At 44.1% G+C, this 24,204-nt stretch overlaps 1 protein-coding gene across 6 annotated transcripts in view; it reads left to right on the top strand.

The window, feature by feature from the left end:
* Window positions 1–24,204, top strand: part of atp8a2 (ATPase phospholipid transporting 8A2) — a 279,736-nt gene that overhangs the window by 214,821 nt on the left and 40,711 nt on the right. For all 6 annotated transcript variants that reach the window (XR_004412354.1, XM_033022781.1, XM_033022782.1 and 3 more), the window contains 8 exons: window positions 1,609–1,792; window positions 3,097–3,207; window positions 8,728–8,802; window positions 10,140–10,262; window positions 12,632–12,710; window positions 15,637–15,698; window positions 17,674–17,730; window positions 18,997–19,104. Coding sequence is in view for 5 of the 6 variants with exons in the window: in XM_033022781.1 (XP_032878672.1) it covers window positions 1,609–1,792; window positions 3,097–3,207; window positions 8,728–8,802; window positions 10,140–10,262; window positions 12,632–12,710; window positions 15,637–15,698; window positions 17,674–17,730; window positions 18,997–19,104 (799 nt within the window). In the remaining variant the exon portion in view is untranslated. The remainder of the gene's footprint in view (window positions 1–1,608; window positions 1,793–3,096; window positions 3,208–8,727; window positions 8,803–10,139; window positions 10,263–12,631; window positions 12,711–15,636; window positions 15,699–17,673; window positions 17,731–18,996; window positions 19,105–24,204) is intronic.

Genomic DNA, 24,204 nt, shown 5'->3' with positions numbered 1-24,204 from the left:
TTTGACCCTATGACTCTAACCTATCAATCTCCGATTTAAAAATACCCAATGATTTGGCCTCCGCAGCCGCCTATAGCAATGAATTCCACAGATTCACCATCCTCGGGCTAAAGAAATTCCTCCTCATTTCCTTTCTAAAGGTACGTCCTTTTATTCTGAGGCTATGCCCTCTGGTCCTAAGCTCACCCACTAGTGGAAACATCCTCTCCTTGTCCACTCTACCTAGGCCTTTCATGTATATCTGGTGTAAGTTTATGCAATTTATGCAGGAATGGTGACATATGTTTGCACAAAACAAGGAAAGCTGTATTTATCTTATTTTAAACAATGCCATTGCAGAGTCAAGTAGTGTTTATATCGGTGGAATGTCAGAGGCAGCTGTGACTTTCCTGTGCAACCACTGTCTGTTTACCTGAGTAGTGGAGCAAGTTGGAAGAGCACATCCCTAAGAATGAAGGAGAGATAGTTCTGAGACATCAGTCCAGACAGCACAGTGTATAGTGCTTTTCAACTAGTGAAGTAATTTTTAAAATCATGTTCATAATTCATCCGAGCAGAATCAGGCTATTTGGTCCATCAAGTGGGCGGCAGGGTGGAGCAGCGGTAGAGTGCTTGCCTTGCAGCGCTAGAAACCTGTGTTCGACCCTGACCACGTGTGCTGTCTGTACAAAGTTTGTACGTTCTCACTGTGACCTTGTGGGTGCTCCAGTTTCCTCCCACATCCCAAACACCTACAGGTTTGTAGGTTAATTGGCTTTGGTAAAATTGTAAATTGTCACTGGTGTGTAGAATGGTGCTATTATAAGGGGATTGCTGATCGGCGCAGTGGGCCGAAGGGCCTATTTCCACACTATATTTCAAAACTAAACTAAACTAAAGTCTGCTCCGCCATTCGATCATAGCTGATCTATTTTCCCACTCAACCCCATTCTCCTGCCTTCTCCCCATAACCTTTGATGCCCTTGCTAATCGAGAACCCATCAATCATGATTGCTTTAAAAATATCCATGGACTTGGCCTCCACAGCTGCCAGGAGCAATGAATTCCACACTCACCACCCTCTGGCTAAAGAAATTCCACTTAACCACATTCTAAAGATACATCCTTTTATTCTCTGGTCCTAGACTCTCCCACTACTGGAAACATGCTCCCCACATCCACTCTATCTGGGCCTTTCAATATTTGATAGGTTTCAATGAGATTTCCCCCTCATCCTTCCAAATCTTCTCCACCTCATAATGTTACCAGTCCATTGTGCTTTAGAGTCACCGGAGGGATATATTTAGTGGGTCAGTTGTGTATTGTTGAATTATTATTATGTGGCCTCCGTTGGTCTGGCATAACGGGTAATTGGGCAAGGCTGTAACAAAGTGCTGGAGTAACTCAGTGGGGCTGGCGGAATCTCTGGAAAAAAAAGAATAGGTAACGTTTCGGGTTGAGACCCTTTTTCAGACTCTGGGGTCAAGGAAGGTTCTGGAACCAAGAGTGCTGGAAAATTGGTGCTGGCCACATAATTTGTTTTATCGTTTAGCACGCTTGAGCATTGCGCAAAAGACCCATCAGACTCCAAAGATATTAAAGTGATTCACATTTCATTTCTCCTTTCAGGGTTTCGCCTCTCCAGAAATCAGAAATCGTCCAAACAGTTAAAAAGAATGTCAATGCGATCACCCTAGCAGTAGGCGACGGAGCCAATGATGTGGGTATGATTCAGACAGCGCACGTTGGAGTGGGGATTAATGGCAACGAAGGGCTCCAAGCCACCAACTCCTCGGATTACTCCATTGCGCAGGTTAGTAGCACTTAATGCTGTCTCGTTATCTTGTTCAGTAATCCTCACATGTAACTCCATTTTGTTTTACCAGAATGCTGCCTAGATTAGAAGTTCAGCTACAGTTGAAAACATTTACATGCACACAGGCGCATGGATAGGACAGGTTTAGAGGGATATGGGCCAAACGCAGGCAGGTGGAACTAGTGTAGCTGGGACATGTTGGTTGGTGTGAGCTAGTTGGGCTGACGGGACTGTTTCCACGCTATATGACTCAATGACTCTACAGGGAAATGTTGGATAATTTAGTTTATTTTAGTTTAGAAATACAGCTCGGAAACAGGCCCTTCAGCACAGCGAGCCTGAGCCAACCATCGATCACCCCCTCCACTAGCAATATCCTACATACTAGGGACAATTTACAATTTACAGAAGAAAATTAACCATCAAACCTATATGTCTTTGGAATGTAGGAGGAAATCGGAGCACCAGGATAAAGCCCACATGGTCACAGGTAGAACGTACAAACTTCGTACAGGCAGCACCAGTAGTCAGGATCAAACCCGGGTCTCTGGCACTGTAAGGCAGCAATACCGGTGCGCCACTGTGGCGTCTTTTGATTTGGATAGTTTTCTTTGGAACTTCAGAGGTTGAGGGAGAACTTGATAGAAGTATATAAAAATGATGACAGTCCCTTTTTCCCCGGGGTGGAAATGTTCACCACAGTATAATGTGAGAGGGGGCAAGTTTAATGGAGATGTGTGGAGCAAGTTTTTTTTACATAGGGTGGTGCAGGCCTGCAACGCGCTGTCAGGGGTGGTGTTGGAGGCAGGTTATGATAGTGATATATAAGAGGCTTTTGGATAGGCACATGGAACTGCAGGCAATAGAGGAATATGAATCGTGTTCAGGCAGATGAGATCAGTTTAACTTGGCATAATGTGTACGAAGGAACTGCAGTTGCTGGTTTATACCGGAGATAGGCACAAAATTCTGGAGTAACTCAGCGGGACAGGCAGCATCTCTGGACAAAAAAAAAATCGGTGACATTTCGGGTCAGAACCCATCCTCAGACAACTTGGCATCATGTTCGGCACAGACATTGTGGGCCGATGGGCCTGTTCCTGTGCTGCACTGTACTGTGTTCTATGTCACCGATCCATGTTCTTCAGAGGTACTGCCTGACCCACTGCGTTGCTCCAGCACTTTGTGTCTTTTTTGAGTATTTTTTTTTTGCAACCTTGATTGCTTGTTTAATTTACTGCTGTGCTGCGTAGCGGAAAAATTGTTTACAACATTGACGGAGTCCTTTGTCCTTCTTCTAGTTTTCGTATTTGGAGAAGCTTTTGTTGGTCCACGGAGCGTGGAGTTATATCCGAGTGACAAAGTGCATCCTTTACTGTTTTTACAAAAATGTGGTGCTTTATATAATTGAGGTAAGGAGTATTACCTGTGCATCGTTAGTAATTAAATGTAAAATGGATGGTTAAATTAAATAATGACTAGGAAACACAAGCTGGGCCTCAAATGATGTTCCAGAATTGGAGCAGCAGAAATTTCTTCCCATTTGCGTTGGGAATAGACGGTTTGGAGACATTATGTTTGATTGCATTTGCAATTATCCAGACTAGTTTTATTGCAACTTTTCAATCGTCTCACACATTGAAATGGGACTCAAGTTTCAAGCTCGTCACGCCTCACTTCTGTTTTCTCCAACATTGACCGCTTTCGATCTTGGCCTTCTAGATCAGATCTCTGATAACTGAAGATTATACCAACAGTTATATATATTATCCTTGTCCCTCAATACCTTTTAATTTTAACCAAGAATGTACACGTCTCACTGAACACAGAATGGCAAAGTGGTTTATCTGTCATGTTAGCTTTGTTTAGTTTAGTTTAATTCAGAGATACAGCATGGAAACAGGCCCTTCAGGCCACCGCCGACCATCGATCACCCATTCACGCCAGTTCAGTGTTATCCCACTTTCTCATCTAATCCCTACACACGAGTGGCAATAAATAGAAGCCAATGAATCTACAAGCCGTACGTCTTTGGGATGTGGGAGCAATCTGGAGGAAACCCACGTGGTCACAGGGAGAACGTGCAAACTCCACACATAGACAGCACCCGAGGTTGGGATTGAACCGGGGTTGCTGGTGCTGTGAGGCAGTGGCTCTACCAGCTGTGCCACTGAGCCACCCATATTGATGGGCCTGTACTCCAGAGGCCTGGTCTGCCAGAATGAAAGCAGAGTGAAAATTCACCAATTAATAAACCTGGAATAGAAATCTGTTATTCGTAACACTGCCCATGAAGTCATGAGGTTATTCTGAAAACTCGTATGGTTTAGTAATGCTCTTAAACTGGTAAAAATCTGCTGTCTTTACCTGGTCTACGTGTTCCTCCAGACCCATTGCATTCAAGAACATTGTGGTGGCCAAGACAATGGATACTTAATGTGGAAATTGGCAGGTTCGTGATTGAAAGGGAGTGAGGAGTTATGGGGAGATGGCAGGAGAATGAGGTTGAGAGGGAAAGATAAATCGAAATGTTGTCAGTCCATTCTCTCCACAGGTGCTGCCCGACTCGCAGAGTTCCTTCAGCACTTTGTGTTTTGCTCAAGGTTACAGCTTACAACCTTACAGCACCAAAGACCTGGGTTCGATCCTGACTATGGGTGCTGTCTGTACGGAGTTTGCACATTCTCACTATGACTGCGTGGGGTTTCTCTAGGTGTTCCGGTTTTCTCCCACGTTACAAAGACGTACAGGTTTGTAGGTTAATTGGTTTCTGTAAATTGTCCCTAGTGTGTAGGATAGAACTAGTGTACGGGTGTTCCCTGGTCAGCGCGGACTCGTTGGGCCGAAGGGCCTGTTTCCACGCTGTATCTCTAAACTAAACTAAGGATCCTGACCCAAAACTTGAATTGGAAGGATATGGATCACATGCAGGCACAGGAGATTTGTCTATTCCTTCCACAGATGCAGAAATATCTGCTGTGTTCCTCCAGGACTTTGTGTTTTGCTCAAGATTCCAGCTTCTGCAGTTCCCTGTGTCTCCAATATTGACAGCTGTTGAATACAGCATAGAAACATTTAATACACAAAAAAAATCTGGAATTGTGAATCTAGTGTCTGTAGCCTTCCTTTATCTTGCTACGCTCTCTGCCATTATATAATCCTGATATCATCAGAGGAAACCTAAATAGGGAATGGACTGGGGTAACAATATTTGCAATGGGCAACAAAATAATAGCCAGTTCCTTGTCAGGTGGTGAATCTGTGTTCCTGACGCCTCTAGCTGTTAAATAGCGCAGACTTGAAGAAACAGATAATCTCCAATCTGGGTGTTGCAGCAAGCAAACATGGGAAACATTTACACGCTTTGAGAAACTTCAGCAATCAACGGGATCTACCTTTTGATGCTTAACACATAGCAACTTCAAAACTATGAAAAATATGTTATACAAAAACTCAGCTGATTGCAGTTCAGTCTCCAGCTACTCACCCAAGCATGTTTTTGCTTGTCAAGCAGATTTAAGTATATGGTCTTTACAAGAATTATTCATTTAAGTGTTGATGTTTGCAGGTACTATTCAAGGTACCGGTAATTGGAATCAATGCCATCCTCCTGTGGCACCATGCAGCAGGGAGGAAAAGTATGTAGGTGCCAGGATAGGAACTGGGGCAGCACAGTGGTGCAGCGGTAGATTTGCTGCCTTACAGCACCAGAGACCCGGGTTCAATCCTGTCTGTACGGATTTTGTGTGTTCTCCCCGTGACCTTCATAGGTTTTCCCTGGTTTCCTCCCACACACGTAAAACATACAGGTTTGCAGGTTTGTTGGGTTCAGTAAAATTGTAAATTGTCCCGAGTGTGTGTAGGATAGTGTAAGTGTGCGGGCAGTGGCGGACTGGCCAGGGTGTCAGCTTGCCCGATGGCAAGTGGGCCCCTGATGAAGTGGGCCCCCTATATCAAGTGGGCCCCTGATGAAGTGGGCCCCCTATATCAAGTGGGCCCCTGATGAAGTGGGCCCCCTATATCAAGTGGGCCCCTGATGAAGTGGGCCCCCTTTGTCTCCTGGCAACCAATATTTTTAGGCCCAGTGCCACTGTGTGCGGGGATCGCTGGTCGGCACAGTCTCGGTAGGCTGAAGGGCCTGTTTCTGCACTGTGTCTCTAAACTAAACTAAACTGCAGATGCTGTTCAATACACTCTCAACCACATTCTCTTGCCTTCTCCCCATAACATTTGACACCCTTACTAATCAAGAACCTGTCAATCTCTGCGTTAAAAATACCCAAAGATTCGATGGGCCGAATGGCCTAATCCTGCTCCTATGGCTTATGATCTTACACACCTCTATAAGATCACTCCTTGTCTTCCTATGCTCCAAGGAATAAAGTCCTCGCCTGCCCAATCTCTCCCTCTACCTCCGGCCCTCGAGTCCTGGCAACATCCTCCTAAACCTTCCCTGCACTCTTTCCAGCCTCTGTATAGTATGATTTTACTGAATTGCATGCAAGACAAAGAATGTCACTAGGTATCTGGGTTTATATGACAATTAGGTACCTTCGAACCTATAATAGTCAGTTATTTACCAACATTGATGGTTGTTTGACAGAACGTGGATTCAATTGTACCTATTGTCTATTGTCTATTAATTCACAGTTTAGTTTAATTTGGAGATACAGTGGAGAAAGAGGCCCTTCGGCCCACTGAGTCCGCACTGACCAGCGGTCAGCCCGTTCACTAGTTCTATCCTACACACTAGGGACAATTTACAGAAGCCAATTAACTTACAAACCTGTGCGTCTTTCACTCTAGTTCTATGTTATCTCCTCTTTCTCATCCACTCCTTACACTCGAGAGGCAATTTACAGCAGACAATTAACCTACAAACTTGCATGTCTTTTGGAGTGTGGGAGGAAACCGGTGCACCCGGAAAAAGCCCATGCAGTCACAGGGAGAACGTGCAAACTCCATACAGATAGCACCCGTAGTCAGGATTGAACCCGGGTCTCTGGCGCTGTAAGGCTGCATCTCTACCATTGTGCCGCCCTGATGAACTGAATGGTGTTGCCTGTTCTTTTTGTTTCTCTTCCTCGTAGAGGCTGCTGTGGTAACTTGTTGTTCAGAGGTAACGTGTGCCTGTTTGACAAGTCTATCTTGTGACATACAGCAGAGTAATAGCTACCATCCACATAACTGATGTCTGCTGTCAAGCATGGAAATACCAGCATCGATCAAGAGGAGAGAGCTGCTGGCTAGATTTTTCCCAAGCTGTCAAATATGTTGCTTATGATTTATAGATTTATGGTGAGATTGTACTGATCATCTTGACTCTTTCCAGTGTATATAAAAACAGTTCAAATTACTTGGCCCCATTGAAGTGAATGCATTAGAATGTAAAGCTTAAAATTCCTATGAAACAGGGACTTCTTGTACCTTGCCATTGCTGGAGTTCATGATTTACAACTAAAGATCCTGACCAGAATGACATTTATCTTGTGTCCAAAGTGGCTGATGAAAGGCGATGATGATGTTGCCTCACAGCTCCAGAGACCCCAGTTCAATCCTGACCTTGGGTGCTGTCTGTGTGGAATTTGCACGTTCTCCCTGTGAATATGTGGGTTTCCTACGGTTTCCTCCCACATCACAAAGACGTGTGGGTATGAAGGTTAATTGGCCTCTGTAAACTGCCCCTAGTGTGTTGGATAGAGCTGGTGTACCGGTAATAATCGGCCAGCACTAGTTAGAACTTGGTTAGAACTAATGTGAATGGGTAATCGATGTTTGGCGTGGACTCGGTGGGCCGAAGGGCCTGTTTCCATGCTGTACCTTTAAACTAAACTAAAAACCATTAACCAGGTGATGAATCAATTGTTAATTTATTAATTGGAGGAGTATTAGTCAAGTCCCTGGAAAAAATTCCTTTGAGTTCCTCAAATTGTGGCATGGGATATTCACGGATCATTTGAACCACAGAAAATGACAGAGTTAACATCTTCAAGTGTAGGGGGCACTGCTGTCATCGCAACTATTCCTTGCTGTCCCACTAAAGCATCATGTTAGAGAAGATGAACACAAAATGCTGGAGTAACTCAACGGGTCAGGCAGCATCTCTGGAGAAAAGGAAGTATATAATAATGTATTCTGCAATATGATTTAAAAATACACAGTGGCGCAGTGGTAGAGTTGGTGCCCTACAGAGCCAGAGACCGGGGTTCGATCCTGCCTGCAGGTGCTGTATGTACGGAGTTTGTACGTTCTCCCCGTGACTGTGTGGATTTTCTCCGGGTGCACCGGTTTCCTCCCATACTCCAAAGACGTACAGGTTTGTAGGTTAATTAACTTCAGCAAGATTGTAAATTGTCCCTAGTGTGTATGATATTGCTAGTGTGTGGGGATTGCTAGTTGGCACGGACTTGGGATGCTAAAGGACCTTATTCTGTGCTGTAACTCTAAAACTAAAGTAAAAACTAAAACTAAATGCATATTACAATGGTCACTGTCCCATATCAACTAGCTGTATGACCCACTGAGTCTGTGTCGACCTGTGATCCCTATTCACTGACACTGTTCCACACACTAGCTACAACTTTCAATATTTACCAAAGCCAATAAACCTACAAACCTGCACATCTTTCATACTGGTTCTATCTTATTCCTCTTGCTCATCCACTCCCTACACACTAGGAGTGTGGGAGGAAACTGGAGCACCTGGGGAAAACCCATACGGTCACAGGGACAACGTACAAACTCTGTATAGACAGCACCCGTAGTCAGGATCGAACCCGGGTCTCTGGCACTGTAAGGCAGCAACTCTCCCTTTCGCACCGTGCCACCCCCGATCTCCCGTTTCCCAAGCATCTGTTATCTTACCAATGACGAAAGTTTAACACTTCATGGATGAATTTGGATGAATAAACTTGACTTTTTCTCTGGTACAGCTTTGGTTTGCGTTTGTCAATGGATTTTCTGGACAGATTCTCTTTGAACGCTGGTGTATCAGCCTCTATAATGTGGTAAGTATATCCTCATTGCTCCCAACCGGAAGAAGGTACAAAAGTTTGAAAGCGCGCACCACCAGACTCGGCTTCCTCCCCTCCATTATCAGGCCTCTGAACCGTCCTTCCATTAGCATTGGTACAGTCTGATTCACCTCTACCCCATTGCAGATAAGAAACTTTGTCTATGGAACGGATGCGATACAATGCTGAACAACTATGTTCTGCACTCTGTACCTTCCCCTTTACTGTTCCCTTTATCATGTATCTGTACAATGTGGACAGCTCGGTCTAATCATGTGGAGTCTTTCCACTGTGTGGTTAGCACGCAACAAAACCTCGGTACATGTGATAATAAACTAAACTAAACTAAACTATTGTACTTGAGTTTGAACTGATTGTTTAGTTTAGGGATAGTGCATAGAAACGGCCCCTTCGGCCCACTGAGTCCATGCTGACCAATTATCACCAGTACACTTGCTCTATCCTACACACTAGGGACAATTTACAAAAGCCAATTAACCTACAAACCTGCACATCTTTGGGATGTGGGAGGAAATCTACATGGTCACAGGGAGAATGTACAAACTCCGTACAGACAACACCTATAATCGGGATCAAACCCCCCCCCCCCCTCCCCCCCCCCCTCTACCGCTGCACCACCCTGAACTTCTTCCCCTCCATTATCAGGCTTCTGAACGGTCCTTCCATAAACTGGGGTACTGTTTGATTCACCTCCATCCCATTGTGGACATTGGACATTGTAGATTATTGCACAGAGGATTAAGAACAAAAGCCATCCTCCCCTTTCTTATATCATATCATGGTTTTAAAAAAAAGGTATAGGGGTGCTTGATAGACACAAAGTGCTGGAGTAACTCAGTGGGTCCGGCAGCATCTCTGGAGAAAACGGATAGGTGACATTTCGGGACCCTTCTTATGACTTGGCATTTAATCTTGAAGAATCAAGAATCTATCAATCTCTGCCTTAAAAATATCCATTGACTTGACCTTCTGTGGCAATGAATTCCACAGATTCACCGCCCTCTGACTAAAGAAATTCCTCCTTATCTCCTTGCTAAAGGTACTCCGCAAGTAAATCCTATCTGCGGGCTCTGTTTGTTAGCAGTTTGTATGTTCTCCCTGTGACCGCATGGGTTTTCTCCAGGTGACGTGCGGGTTTGTAGGTTAATTGGCTCATGTGCAGGTTAGACCAGTGTACGAGTGATCACTGGTCGGCGTGTTTCCACATTGTATCTCTAAACTAAACTGCAGTGTATATGGCGTAATAGTAATAGTCACAGAACCCCATTGAGGATCTTTTTTCTTAATTTTTTTCAATGATCTCTCTCCAGATCTTCACTGCCTTACCCCCATTCACAATGGGCATCTTTGAAAGGACCTGTAGTCAAGAGAACATGCTGCGATTCCCACAACTTTATAAGATTACCCAGAACGCAGACTGCTTCAACACAAAGGTAGGTGTTACAGACAACTCCGACCCACAGTGCTGCTGCCAGGACAAACGGCCTTTAAGGCCAAGATAAACTATATTATTAAGACGTTTGAACCTTGTGTAACCTTGACTCAGTGTAAACTACTATTCTTACACTGGTACTTGGGTGTGTATGTTTAGTAAGATTTAACTGAATTATATGCAAAGAATTTGGGGCTGCATAGTGTCGCAGTAGTAGAGTTTCTGCCTTACAGAGCCAGAGACCAAGGTTCGATCCTGACGGCGGGAGCTCTCTGTATGGATGTACACATTCTCCCTGTGACCACGTGGGTTTTCTTTGGGTGTTCCTTTTTCCTCCCTAACTCCAAAGACGTACAGGTTTGTAGATTAATTGGCTTCAGTAAAATTATAAATTGTCCCTTGTGTGTAGGACGGTGCTAGTGTGCCGAGTAATTGCTGGTGGGCATGGACTTGGTGGGCCGAAGGGCCTGTTTCCATGCTGTATCTCTAAAGTCTATAGTCTAAACTTTTATAGCTTCTAAGTACATGTGACAATAATACCCTGTACCATTGAAATTCATTCTCATTGACAAGTTGCATGTGGCCAACTTCAGCATATTGTCTGAAATAAACACAAAGAGTGGAGTAGCTCAGCAGGTCAGGCAGCATCTTGTCTTTCAAGGCGTTTCAGATCAGGGTCACAGGGAGAACATGCAAACTCCACGCAGACACATTTAGGGTCTGGATCGATCTTGTGTCTCTGGCGCTGTGAGGCAGCAAGTCTACCAGCTGTACCACTGTGAAAGGGGGATAGGTGGTGGCTTTCATGAACAGAATAGTGTAGGGAAGTATGCTGGAATGAACTGCAGTGATGAGGATAAGAATAGTGAGTAAGCCATTTAGAACGGAGACGTGGTAAGTCTGTGGAATTCTCTGCCTCAGGTTCTCTGGATGCTTTCAAGAGAGAGCTAGATAGGGCTCTTAAAAATTGCGGAGTCAGGCGATATGGGGAGAAGGCAGGAACAGGGTACTGATTGGGGATGATCAGCCATGATCACATTGAATGGCGGTGCTGGCTCGAAGGGCCGAATGGCCTACTCCTGCACCTATTGTCTATTGATATTCAAAATGTTTTGCCCATTCCAGCCTAATAAAGATCAAAAATCGAAACACTGCTCTGGGTTTCCGAAAGTCCTTTAAAATATATACAGTATCTCCAAGTATCCTGAAATGACTTGCCATTTCACAGAAGGAAACTAAATAAAGTGGTGTAGGATGGAATTGCAGATGCTGGTTTACACTGAAGATGGACACAATTTGCTGAAGTAACTCAGCGGGTCAGGTAGCATCTCTGGAGAAAACGAATAGGTGACGTTTCGGGTCGAGACCCATCTTCAGAAAGTCAGGTCAGAGAGAAACTAGAGTTATGAAAAGGTACAGAACAGATCAGAGCCGGCATGGATGACCAATGAGCCCACAATGGTCCATTGTTGGCTGTGGAGGAGATAACGAGGGGATATGAACAGTAAACCTAGCAGGACAACGGGGGGGGGGGGGGGGGGGGGGGGGGGGGGAGAGGGGGAGAGGGAGGGCGAGAGGTTGGGGGGGGAGAGGGACTGCAAGAGTTACTTGAAATTAGAGAAATCAATGCTCATACTGCAGGGTTGCAAGCTACCCAAGCAAAATCTGAGGTGCTGTTCCTCCAATTTGCACTGCACCTCACTGTGACAATGGAGGAGGCACAGGGCAGAAAGGTCAGTATGGGAAAGGAAGTTCAAATGTCTGGCAACTGGGAGGTTGCGTAGTGGTAGTGGGAAGATATAAAAGACAGAGGACTTGTCAAAAAAACAACATTCCTTCAACACAAATTGAAGCTAACCCTGGAAAGACACTGGTTTGAAGATGGATTCATGCCCTGGTGCCCTCAGACTGTGATCAAAGCTGGAAACGGCAGTCCTACTTACTGGCCTTCCAGACGCCTTACCAACTGAGTTTTTTCCAAACTACTGTGTGCAAAAGTGTTTTTGAAAAGGTGTCGTCATTTTAGAGAAATACAGAATTGCAGATGCTTGTTTCTACCAAAGATAGGAACAAAGTGCTGGAGTAACTCAGTGTATCAGGCAACATCTCCGGAGAACATGAATAGGTGACGTTTCAGGTCGGGGGCCCTTCTTCAGTTATTTTGAAATGCTTCCACTAGTTGAGACATTGGTTGTAAACAAGAGCAGTAGATTTATTCAATTCAATTCAACTTTATTATCATTGCACAGATACAAGTATAGGTACAACGAAATGCAGTTTAGCGTCTGGTCATAGTCATTTTATGTTTCTATATGCATGTCTAGAGGCAATGGTGGAGTAACCCTTTACTGGAAATGTGTTTTCTCGTAGGTTTTCTGGGGTCACTGTATAAATGCTTTGATTCATTCCGTCATTCTCTTCTGGATTCCATTGAAGGCACTAGAACAAGGTAGTCAATTCTTCATTATTAGTCTTTAGGATCTGTTGCAAAGTAAAATGTCATTTACATGCACTCCATTTTTAAAATATAGAATGATTTAAAAGCACATAAAAAGACAGCAACTCTGAAGATATACAAGGTTTTTTTCCCTTCAAAATAAAATATGGAAATATATTAGTTTTAACTTGGAACATTTCTAAATGTGTGGCGTGGGAACAGGCCCTTCGGCCCAACTTGCCCTGGCTGACCAATATGCCCCATCTACACTAGTCCCACCTGCCTGCATTTGGCCCATATCCCTCTAAACCTATCCTATCCATGTGCCTATCTAAATGTTTCTTAAACGTTGTGATAGTACCTGCTGTTGCTGCTGGGAATGAGCTTGGCTTCTATAAGACCATAAGACATAGGAGCAGAGTTAGGCCATTCAGCTCACCGAGTCTACTCCACCATCCAATCACAGCTGATCCATTTTTCCCTCTCAAGCCCATTCCACCGCCTTCGCCCCGTAACCTTTGACACCCTTCCTATTCCTGTCAATATGCGCCTTAAAATACCTAATGTCTTGGCCTGCACAGCTGTCTGTGGAAAATAATTCCACAAATTCCTCCTCATCTTCAATTTGAAATTACGTCCTTTTATTCTGAGGCTGTGCCCTCTGGTTCTCGACTCTCCCACTACTGGAAACATCCTTTCCACATCCCGCGGTCTCTTTACCTATGTCTTGCCACCCTTGTTTAGATTGTCTGTAGATACTTTTGATTGTCAACAGGTTCTATTAAGAACAGAAATACAGAGGGGATTGGATGGTACAGAGAACCCTTGGAGAACCCTTATTTATTCTTTGGACAAATAAAAGACGACACAGTGGCGCTGCGTTATAGTTGCTGCCTTACAGCGCTTGCAGCGCCGGAGACCGGGTTCGATCACGATTACGGGTGCTGTCTGTACGGTGTTTGTACGTTCTTCCCGTGACATGAGTGGGTTTTCTCCGAGATCTTCGGTTTCCTCCCACACTCCAAAGGCATACAGGTTTGTAGGTTAATTGGCTTGGGAAATGTAAAAATTGTCCCTAGTGGGTGTAGGATAGTGTTAATGTGTGGGGATCGCTGGTCGGCATGGACTCAGTGGGCTGAAGAGCCTGTTTCCATGCTGTATCTCTAAATTCAAAACAGACTGAAATGCTGGAAAGTTTCTATATTTAAATGGTGTACTGTAAATGAAATGAGCTTAGAAGGTCTCGATTCCCAGTGTATGGGTGGCACAGTGGCGCAGCGGTAGAGCTGCTACATTACAGTGGCAGAGACCCAGGTTCGATCCTGACTATGTTCCCCCTGTGACTAAGTAGGTTTTTTCCCGGTGCCCCGGTTTCCTCCCACATCCCAAACGCATGCGGATTACCCCAGCACTTTTGTGTCCGAGTACAATGGTAAAAATAAATTAAAAGATGAAAAATAAATAAATTGTGGCATTTAGTAGTTTTTTCTCTCCTGAACAAAATGGCCAAATATTATACAGAAAGGAACTGCTGATGACCAAAGATAGACACAAAATGCTAGAGTAACTCAGCGGGCCAGGCAGCATCTCTGGAGAACATGGATAGGTGACGAATAGAAAACATCGCCTATTCCTTTGCTCCAGAGATGCTGCCTGACCTGCTAAGTTGCCCCAGCATTTTGTGTCTATCTCCAAATATTGTAGACTTTAGTTTAGTTTAGTTTAGAGATGCAGCTCAGAAACAGGCCCTTTGGCCCACCACCTCCGCACCGATCAGCGATCCCTGCACATCCTACAGGCGCTACGGACAATTTACATTTATACCAAGCCAATTAACCTACAAACATGTACTTCATTGGAGTGTGGGAGGAAACCGAACATCTCGGAGAAAACCCACATGGTCACGAGGAGAACGTACAAACTCCATACACACAGCACCCATAGTTGGGGTTGAACCCGGGTCTCTGGCGCAACAAGTGCTGTAAGGCAGTAACTCAACCGTTGTGCCACTGTGCCGCCCTAACAAATAGTTGGTGTAAATGAGAATGGTGGTGATGTTAAGGTAAGCTCCAGCACTGTAAAAGAGATAGAAAGTGCTGAGGTAAGTCAGCCCATCAGGCAGCATCTCTGGAGAACATGGAGAGGCAATGATTTGGGTTGGGATTCTTTTATTCCCTCACTCATTTACACTTTACTTTTCCATTTTCCGTTTTAAGCCTTTTCTTTCTGACATAATTTCTGACAACTATGTATTTTTTTCCCTAAACTTGACCATCCAGTGGCAATGGTAAATCCTAACCAAGTCCTCTCATGCCATAACACATGGAAGCAGAATTAGGCCGTTCGACCCAACTGAGTTTGCTCCGCATTCGATCATGGCTGATCTATTTTTCTCTCTCAAACCCAATTTCCTGCCTTCTTCCCATAACCTTTGACAGCCTTACTGATCACAGGAGTCTTCTTCCTTATCTAAAGAACCTTCCGTCTGAAGAAGAGTCCCAACTCGATACGTCACCCATCCTTTTTCTCCAGAGATGCTGCCGGACCCGCTGAGTTACTCCTTGTGTCAGTCCTTTTCCCTGTGTCTGCATTCCAGCACTGTACTTGGGAAGCAACCCTATGATAGGAATATTATAACCAGGCACTTTTGTTGAATATCCACCATATTTCATGCAAATACTTAGCTGAATGACCCTATTTGCAACACCAGGTACAAAAATAATGCATTTGAGAGAAATTATGCAATTTGTAAGCTGTCATTATTTCCAGGTAAAGATTGCTTTATTTACATTATATTAATTTGCAAGTTTCAAAATTGGGAATACCGTATTCACATGCCCTTGTGATACATGATGGTGACAGCATAGCGCTTATCAGTGCAGAATCCACAACAGTCATTTCTGCATGTAATCATATTTGTATCTTTTTATTCTTCCAGATACAGGTTTTATGAATGGTTATGCTATGGACTATTTAGTTCTTGGGAACATTGTCTACACAGTAAGTTCAGCAATCTCTGTCGTATCCTGAAGCACAGTGCTAAAGCTAACAATATAGCCTGTTGTGTTCGATTATATATTTGTCTTGTTTGTGTTGGCAGTACCTGCAGCTGAAGCACATCTCACATGAAGTTGTGACATGCTCAACAGCAAAAATGTTAATGTGTACATGGATCCAATTAGATTTCTGAAAATCATATCATAAACATTCAGTCTACACAATGCATTTTACTCTTTAATCATCTTGAAAGTGAGCGGCACGTTGGCGCAGCGGTAGAGTTTCTCTCTTACAGTGCCAGAGACCTGGGTTCGATCCTGACTATGGGTGCTGTCTATATGAGTTTGTACGTTCTCCCTGTGACTGGGTCCTCTGGTTTCCTCCCACATTCCAAAGACGTGCAGGTTTATAGGTTAATTGGCTTCTGTAAATAGTCTCTAGTGTGTATAATAGAACTAGTTTATGGGTGATCATTGGCCAGCGCAGACTCAGTGGGCCAAAGGGCCTGTTTCTGCTTTATCTCTAAAGTAAAGTAAACTAAGGTTGCCAGAACACAAAGTGCTGGAGTAACTTATTGGGTCAGGCAGCCTCTCTGGAGGACAGAGACGTTTCGGGTCGGGACTCAAACCCAGTTTCCCGTCTGGAAAGTTGCCCTGTCTATCTCGCCTTGAGTTGGGGTCATGCAGCACAGAAACTGGTCCTTTGGCCCAACCTGTCGATGCCAACCAAGTTGTTCTGGCCTGTGCGCCGTCATTTCAAACACCCACCAACCCTATGTCTAAATACTTGCCCCATGGGTTCTCATTCCCCTCTCTCGTTTCCCCCCTAGTCTTAGACTCCCTTCCCCTAGTAAAAAGCTTGTAACCATTTACTGCATCTATGCCCCTCATGACAATGCCTGACTATAAGGTTGGCATCTTTCACATATAATAGTTGTTACAATGCAGTATCTCCACTTAAATCTTGGAGCAAGTAATCTTTCACATTTGGGGTATTCCTCAGCTGGCCAACTGAGTTCCATAAAGAATGGCACTTCTTTGAAAATGAAAGCAGAAAATCATGTTGATCCAAAACTAATCCTTTCACATCTGGAGGAGAAAAGATATCTGCCTGAGAATTTTAGATGCTGCTGAATCAGAGCATGGACGTGGCTCTGCAGTTTCTCTGCTCATATTCATGCTGGTGAAGGTTGGGTGTGGTTTTATGAGGCAATTGCATAATATTACTAATGGTTATTGTAGGTTTATCATTGTCAAGTGCACAGAGCTTTGTATTTTTGTTTGTGTGTTATCCAATTAAATCCGATGATACTATACATAAATACAATTCACAAGTCCAAGAGCACTTTCTCAACCACTGATTACACACTTGGGGCAATTTGAAGAAGGCAATAAACTCACAAACCCACGCGCCTTTGGGATGTGGGAGGAAACTGGAGCACCTGGAGGAAACCCACGCGGTCACAGGGAGAACGTGCAAACTCCACACAGACAACAGCTAAGGTCAGTATCAAACCCGGGTCTCTGGCACTTTGAGGCAGATGCGCCACCATGCCGTCCTGACCTCGCGTGCTGTCTGTGTGGAGTTTGCTAGACTATACTATTCTAAAACTATCCTATACTAAAATTATACTATTCTAAAATTATACGGTTCTAAAACTATACTATTCCAAAACTATACTATTCCAAAACTATCTCAATGAGCATATCCCACAATACTGCAAGTAGACAACTCGAATGCCGAATTATACAAAGCTGAGCCAGACATTCCTTTTATCTTAAACTCGTCATATTATACAAAAGAAAATGCAATCATCTCTCAGTGAAGCCGCCGATGGATGTGATGGAATCAAATTGCAACATGCAGTCCATTTGGTTTTGGAATGTATTAAATGCTTATGTCCTGTTAATATGCAATAAATTGTATCATGATAATCTGTGGTAATGTTATCTTGACACATTTCCGTCACTCTCTGCAGTATGTTGTCGTGACTGTGTGTTTGAAAGCCGGCATCGAGACAACTGCATGGACGTCGGTAGGCAAAATTAATATACATATTTAAAATCTTTATAGAATGCTCGTTTTGGAAATATCACTCAACTACTTTTAGTGCAGTTAAACTATTGAAATGGAGAGGATTTGACTTATTGTAGTTAAAATTTCTTCCATTTCTTTATCGTTTTGCAATTATTTGGACCACAAAAGCTTTATTAATGGTATTTATTCATCATTAATCCAACCTGTAACGCGCCTATCCATGTTCTTCTGGGATGCTGCCGAACCCCCTGAGTTACTTCCACATTATGTGTCTGCCTTTATTAATGAAATATTCAACATTGACAACTAAATGCAAAACATTCATAAAATACAATTTTGGATGTTACTGTCTTAGATAGTAGATTTTGATGCTCCAACTAAATAATTTGAAAGCATTGGGGAAAGTCTTTGTTTGATTGAGATACAGCCATATAAAGGTTGAGACACAAGAAACTGCAGTTGCTGGAATCTTGTTCAAAACTCAAAGTGCTGGAGGAACTCAGCGGGGTATGCAGTATCTAGGGAGAGAATGGACAGACGACGTTTCAGACTGGTAATTTTCTTCATACTGAATATAAAATTTGGCTTGCTTGCTTTACTGATTATTAAACCATGACAAGGGCAGAATTTAGCCATTTGGCCTATTGAGTCTACTTTGCCATTCGATCAAGGATGATCTATAGTAAACCCTCATTACAACGGATCATGGAGGGACGGAGTGGTGGGGGTAGTGAGATGGATGATGGCTGATTGCCCGCTATAACCGAGTAAGGGATTGGCTCCAACCACCTAGCAGTCACTCAGTGAAGAAAGGAGTTGTTTTCAAATACTACATTATTTTTAACAGCTCTTTTCTTCTTCTTGCGAATGAAATATAAACCAAAGGAATAGTTAGATCTCAGGTCGGGTTTTGAGCAGCCAGGTTGTTGTTATGAGCAACCTTGAGCGGCCAGGTTGTTTTAGTTTAATAGCTAAAAGTGTATTTTTGTTACTGCAAGTAAAAAATACTAAATGCTGTTTGTTACATTGTTTTATAGAGTTACGTGTCGATCAGAGCATTTGCTTGTCAGTGTAAATGCCTTGCCAATGTCAATGAATTATCAATGTCAATAGCCTACACAAGGTAACAAGCAGCCTGTGTTCTTAAAGAGAAAGTCTGATATAGCCAAAATTCGTTATAAAGAGTTCTGGAATGACAAGGGATGACATGTCTCATGGTGTGTTGCACTGCTGTTGTGTATTTAATATTGTTTCCTTTCTCTAGTTCAGTCACTTGGCCGTGTGGGGCAGCATTGCGTCGTGGTTAATCTTCTTGGCCATCTACTCTGTCCTCTGGCCCACCGTACCTCTAGCACCAGACATGCTTGGGCAGGTAAGACTTGTCTTCTCATTTTAAATAATAGCAGCTGATGAAATATGGAATGATTGTCAGCACTGTAAGACTGTTGAAAGAGGGGACCTTGCCAAAAAAACACTTGCACAAAGCAGAAAATAAATGAGCTGTGAAGCTATCAGATAATCTGAAAATGCTACTGAAGTGATAATATTGCAAAACAAACAAAAACGTTGAGATGTGAAAATCATTTGAGATGTAGAAAATGTGCTTATTACCTATTAAGTTAAATTCAAGAGCCTAGAATGTCTAATTGTCATATGTACTGACAACGGAACAATGAAATTCTTTCTTGCTGCAGCATAATGGGCCTGTAAATGCAATAGATATAGATAAAATCCAATCAATTAATAACCACAATACTAGTGCAAAAAACCCAATGTTCTTCATGCAACCAAAACAGTCCATAGTAGTTCTTTGTTGAAGTTAGTGCCGTGTAGTGTTCAAGAGTCTGATGGTTGCTGGGAAGAAGCTATTCTTGAACTTGGTGGTCATGGTTTTCAGACTCCCATTTCATCATCTCGATGGTAGGAGTGAAATGAGAGTGTGGCCAGGGTCGTGTGGATCTTTGATGATGCTGGCTGCCTTTTTGAGGCAGTGCCTCCTGTAGATAGTGGGGAGGTTAGTACATGGGATTGACCAGGCAGTGTCCAGCACTTGTTGCAATCTCATTCATGCATGGGCATTTGATGAACCAGGCCGTGATGCAACCAGTCTATATTATCTCTACCTTTACATGTTTGCTGAAGAGGAATTTATTGATCTGGCAAAATGGAAAACCATGAGGAGAAAGGCTGGCCAATGTAAGGTGCAGACGACTTGTTAGTGTACCACTGAGAAATCCATTTCCCGATGCATTTTAAACAGCTCCCCCCCCCCCCCTGTATTCAGAAACACTGGGGGGAAAAGGGGGATGGCATGGTGGCGTAGCAGCAGAGTTGCTGCCTTACCACGCCAGGGATCCGGGTTTGATTCTGACAATGGCTGCATTTCTGTACGGTGTTTGTACGTTCTCCCTTTGACCCATGTGGGTTTTCTCTGGGGAGCTCCGGTTTCCTCCCACACTACAAAGACTTGCAGGTTTGTAGGCTAATCGGTTTCGGTAAAGATAGCAAATTGTCCCTAGTAATGTACGGGGATCGCTGATCAGTGCAGACTGAGTGGGCCGAAGGGTCTGTTTTCGCGCTGTATCTCTAATCTAAACTAAATATCATTAGTTTAGTGATACAGCATGGAAACGGGCCCTTTGGACCACGGAGCCCAGCAGTGCCCTTGTCCAAGAAGTGAGTCACAGGTGGCAAATTGAAGCAGCTGCAGGAAGTTGTTTACTCAGAACACCTCCACAATTACTACCCATACAATGGGAACAAAGATTAGAATATTCTACCAAGGAGTCACTAACCGCAGTGTAAGCTCCACAACATGCAATGGGTTTGGTCATATTTGATTTCAGAAGTACTACAGATTATTCTTTCAAAGACTTCACTCCTTCGATTCACAGGGCCATAGAGGCTGCCTTTTGCCAACATTATGTCAACAACTTGCATTTACGTTCTGCCTTTGACACAGTAAAATACCCTGAGACGCAAGGCAAGAATGTTGATGAAACCAAAGTTGACAATGATAGATTTGCAAGCAGAGTTGACCACTGTGTAATCCTGTAAGGTCCTTTTCCAGACGTTGCAATGATTCCCAGATTGAAAATTAAAGCCGTGCTTCCACATATTTTTTCGGGGGAGGCAGGGTGGCACAGCGATAGAGTTGCTGCCTTGCAGCACCAAAGAACCCGGTTCAATCCTGACTAAGGGCGCTTGTACTCTTTCCCTGTGACCACCTGGGTACTCTCCGATCAATCTGTCAATCTTCACCTTAAAAATACCCAATGACGGCCTCCACAGCCATCTGTGGCAATGAATTCCACAGTTACACTACCCTCTGGCTAAAGAAATTCCTCCTCATCTCCATTCTAAAGATACGTCTTTTTATTCTGAGGCTGTGCCCTCTGGTCCGAGATTCTTCCACAAGTAGAAACATCCTCTCCACATCCACTATCCAGGCCTTTCACTATTTGGTAAGATTCAATGAAATCCCCCCTCATTCTAAACTCCAGTGAGTACAAGCCCAGAGGGTGGGAAATCTATGAAATCCATTGCCACAGAAGGCTGTGGAGGCCAAGTCAATGGATATTTTTAAGGCCTAGATAGATTCTTGATTAAGTTCAAGTTACATTTATTGTCACATGCACAAATTGGTACAGTGAGATTTGAGTTATCATACAGCCACACGAATACAAATTATACAATACACGATAGAGTTTAACATGAACATCCCCACCCAGTGGAATCAACGTTTCCCACAGTGAGGGAAGGCAATAAAGTTCAGACATCTTCCTTCTTCACCCGTGGCCGGAGCCTTTGAGCCCTCCGCAGTCGCCGCTACGGCAGCCCGATGTTCAAGCCCTCTCTCCGGGATGATCGGAGCTCCGGCGTCGGAAAGGAAGAACACACTCAGCGGCTTGGAGTTTCCAAATCGGCCACTTCTTACTGGTGACCGTGGCTCCCGAAGTCCACAGGCCGAGCTGGGCAGAGATTTAACAATGGCGACCCTGTGTTGGTACGGGTGTCAGGGGTTATGGGGAGAAGGCAGAAGAATGGGGTTAAGAGGGAAAGATAGATCAGCCGTGATTGAATGGCAGAGTAGCCTTGATGGGCCGAATGGCCTAATCCTGCTCCTATCGCTTATGAACTTATGAAACGCTAACGAACTAGAGTACATAGCTTTAAAGTGAGGCACAGTGGTGCAGTTGGTAGAGCTGCTGCCTCACGGCACCAGAGGCCCAGGTTCGTTCCTGATCTCTGGGGCATCGTCTGTGTGGAGTTTGCACATCCTCTCTTTGACTGAGTGGGTTTCCCTCCAGGTGCGTCGAGCTTCTGGGCCATTGGATGCACCCAGACCAGAGTCCCAAATAAAGCCAAGATACACACAACTGTTTTACATGTTTCCTTAGAAGTCTAAGCTCCACAGAACTATTGGGAGCCCACGGTTTCCGGGCAGCACAGTGGCGCAGCGGTTAGGGTTGCTGCCTTACAACGGCAAAGACTCAGGTTCGGTGCTAACTACGGGTGCTGTTTGTGCTGAATTTGCATGTTCTCCCTGTGACCGCGTGGGTCTTCTCCGGATGCTCCAGTTTCTTCCCACACCCCAAAGACGTACAGGTTTGTAGTTTACTTGGCTTCTAGAAATTGTAAATTGTCCCTAGTGTGTAGGATAGTGCCAGTGTATGGGGTGATTGCTGGTTGGCGTGGACTCAGTGGGCCACAGGGCCTGTTTCCATACTGCATCTCTAACGTCTAAAGCAAGGTCTAAACTGACACCACCTTTGCCCATCCCCCTCCCAGCAGCCACACACACCCTTAAGTTTATCTGCAGCTGTTACAGTCTAGGCAGGTGGTCTAAACCATTCAAAGAAAGCTGTCTCTGTTCCAAATTCTATCCTGATTATTAAGAAGGGAACCAATGCCTAATTTTGGCCCAACATTATGTACCTTAGTCGGAGAATGCCATCAAAAATGGGTGAATTTTGCTGACCACAAGTCCAGGCCAAGACTTTATTCCTTGGAGTGCCGAAGACTGAGGGGTGATCTTTTAGAGATGTATAAAATCATGAAGGGAATAGATAGGGTAAATGCACAGCATCTTTTAGCCAGAGTAGGGGCATCATAAACCAGAGGACATACTGTAGGTTTAAGGTGTGAGGGGAAAGATTTAATAGGAACCTAAAGGGCAAGTTTTGTACTCAGAGGCTGGCGGGTGTATGGAACGAGCTGCCAGAGGAGGTAGCTGAGGCAGGTACAATAAGACCATTTAAATGACACTTGGACAAGTACATGGATAGGAAAGGTTAGAGGCATATGGACCAAACATGGGCAAATGGGCTTGGTTCCTTGAAGGCAATTTGGTCAGCATGGACAAGCCCTAAGGGCCTGTTTCCGCGCTGTATCTCTAAAGTCTAAAGGTGCTGTGAGCATTAATACTGAAATGCAAGGTAATCAACTACTAAGTTAATTAGCCTCTAAATTGCCCGTAGTATGTTGGATATGAAAGTGGGATAGCATAGAAATAATGCGTGGGTGATCAATGGTTGGCGTGGACTCAGTGGGCCGAAATGCCTGATTCCACGCTGTACCTCGAAACTCGAAACATGAAAATAAAGTTTTTTGCTGTACACATGACAATAATAAACCTAAACCTAACGAAATGGGTAATTGCACACTTTCCGATGCTATGTTCCATTTATCACATCTTTGCCTGCTAACTTAACCTCTATATTTTTACAACCACCTATACCCTCTTTACAACTTAGTTGCTACCTACCAATAAAATTAAACTCACAAGCAAACCTTCGCTGTCAAATGGGGTTTCCCATTTGCTTCCAATGTGAAATGGAGAAGGTGCCCGCATACAATGTTAAATGTATGCCAGTGAGATTTTGGACAGTTGTTTTGCACCTGTCTTCAGCTACCCGCCACCAGGGCAGCTGTTCTGTGTTTGGGTACGTTTACTGAACCGTTTGAAGGCTTAAGACATACTTGCAGCCTACTTTTATTGTATTCCATAAAAACTGCAATCAGTCTTTCCCACTTGCATTCGCTTCCCCAGTGCGTTGTCAATTATCTGAAACTAAACTTGGCTGACGATAGAATTACCACCAGGAATAGCAAGGAATCATCAGAGGCAAAGAACCTTCTCCACAGACTCTTGGAAAGCTCCGCAGATGCACTGTAGAAAGCTAACTGTCGGGTTGCATCACAGCTTGGTTTGGCAGCAGCTCTGCACAAGACCGCAGACCAAAATTGCTGAGCTAGACATAAAATGCTGGAGTGTCCCAGCAAGTCAGGCAGCATCTCTGGTGAAAAAGAATGGGTGACATATCAGATCGGATCCCTTCTTCAGACTCGAACCAAAATGTCACCCTTCCGTCTTCTCCAGAGATGCCGCCTGACCCACTGAGTTACTCCAGCACTTTGTGTCTATTTTCGGTATGAACCAGCATCTGCAGTTCCTTTCTACAGAAATTGC

The sequence above is a fragment of the Amblyraja radiata genome, chromosome 6, assembly GCF_010909765.2.
Source record: "Amblyraja radiata isolate CabotCenter1 chromosome 6, sAmbRad1.1.pri, whole genome shotgun sequence".
Lineage (NCBI taxonomy): Eukaryota > Metazoa > Chordata > Chondrichthyes > Rajiformes > Rajidae > Amblyraja > Amblyraja radiata.
The sequence above is the reverse complement of the archived record's forward strand: the minus strand, read 5'-3'. Positions and strand labels throughout refer to the sequence as shown.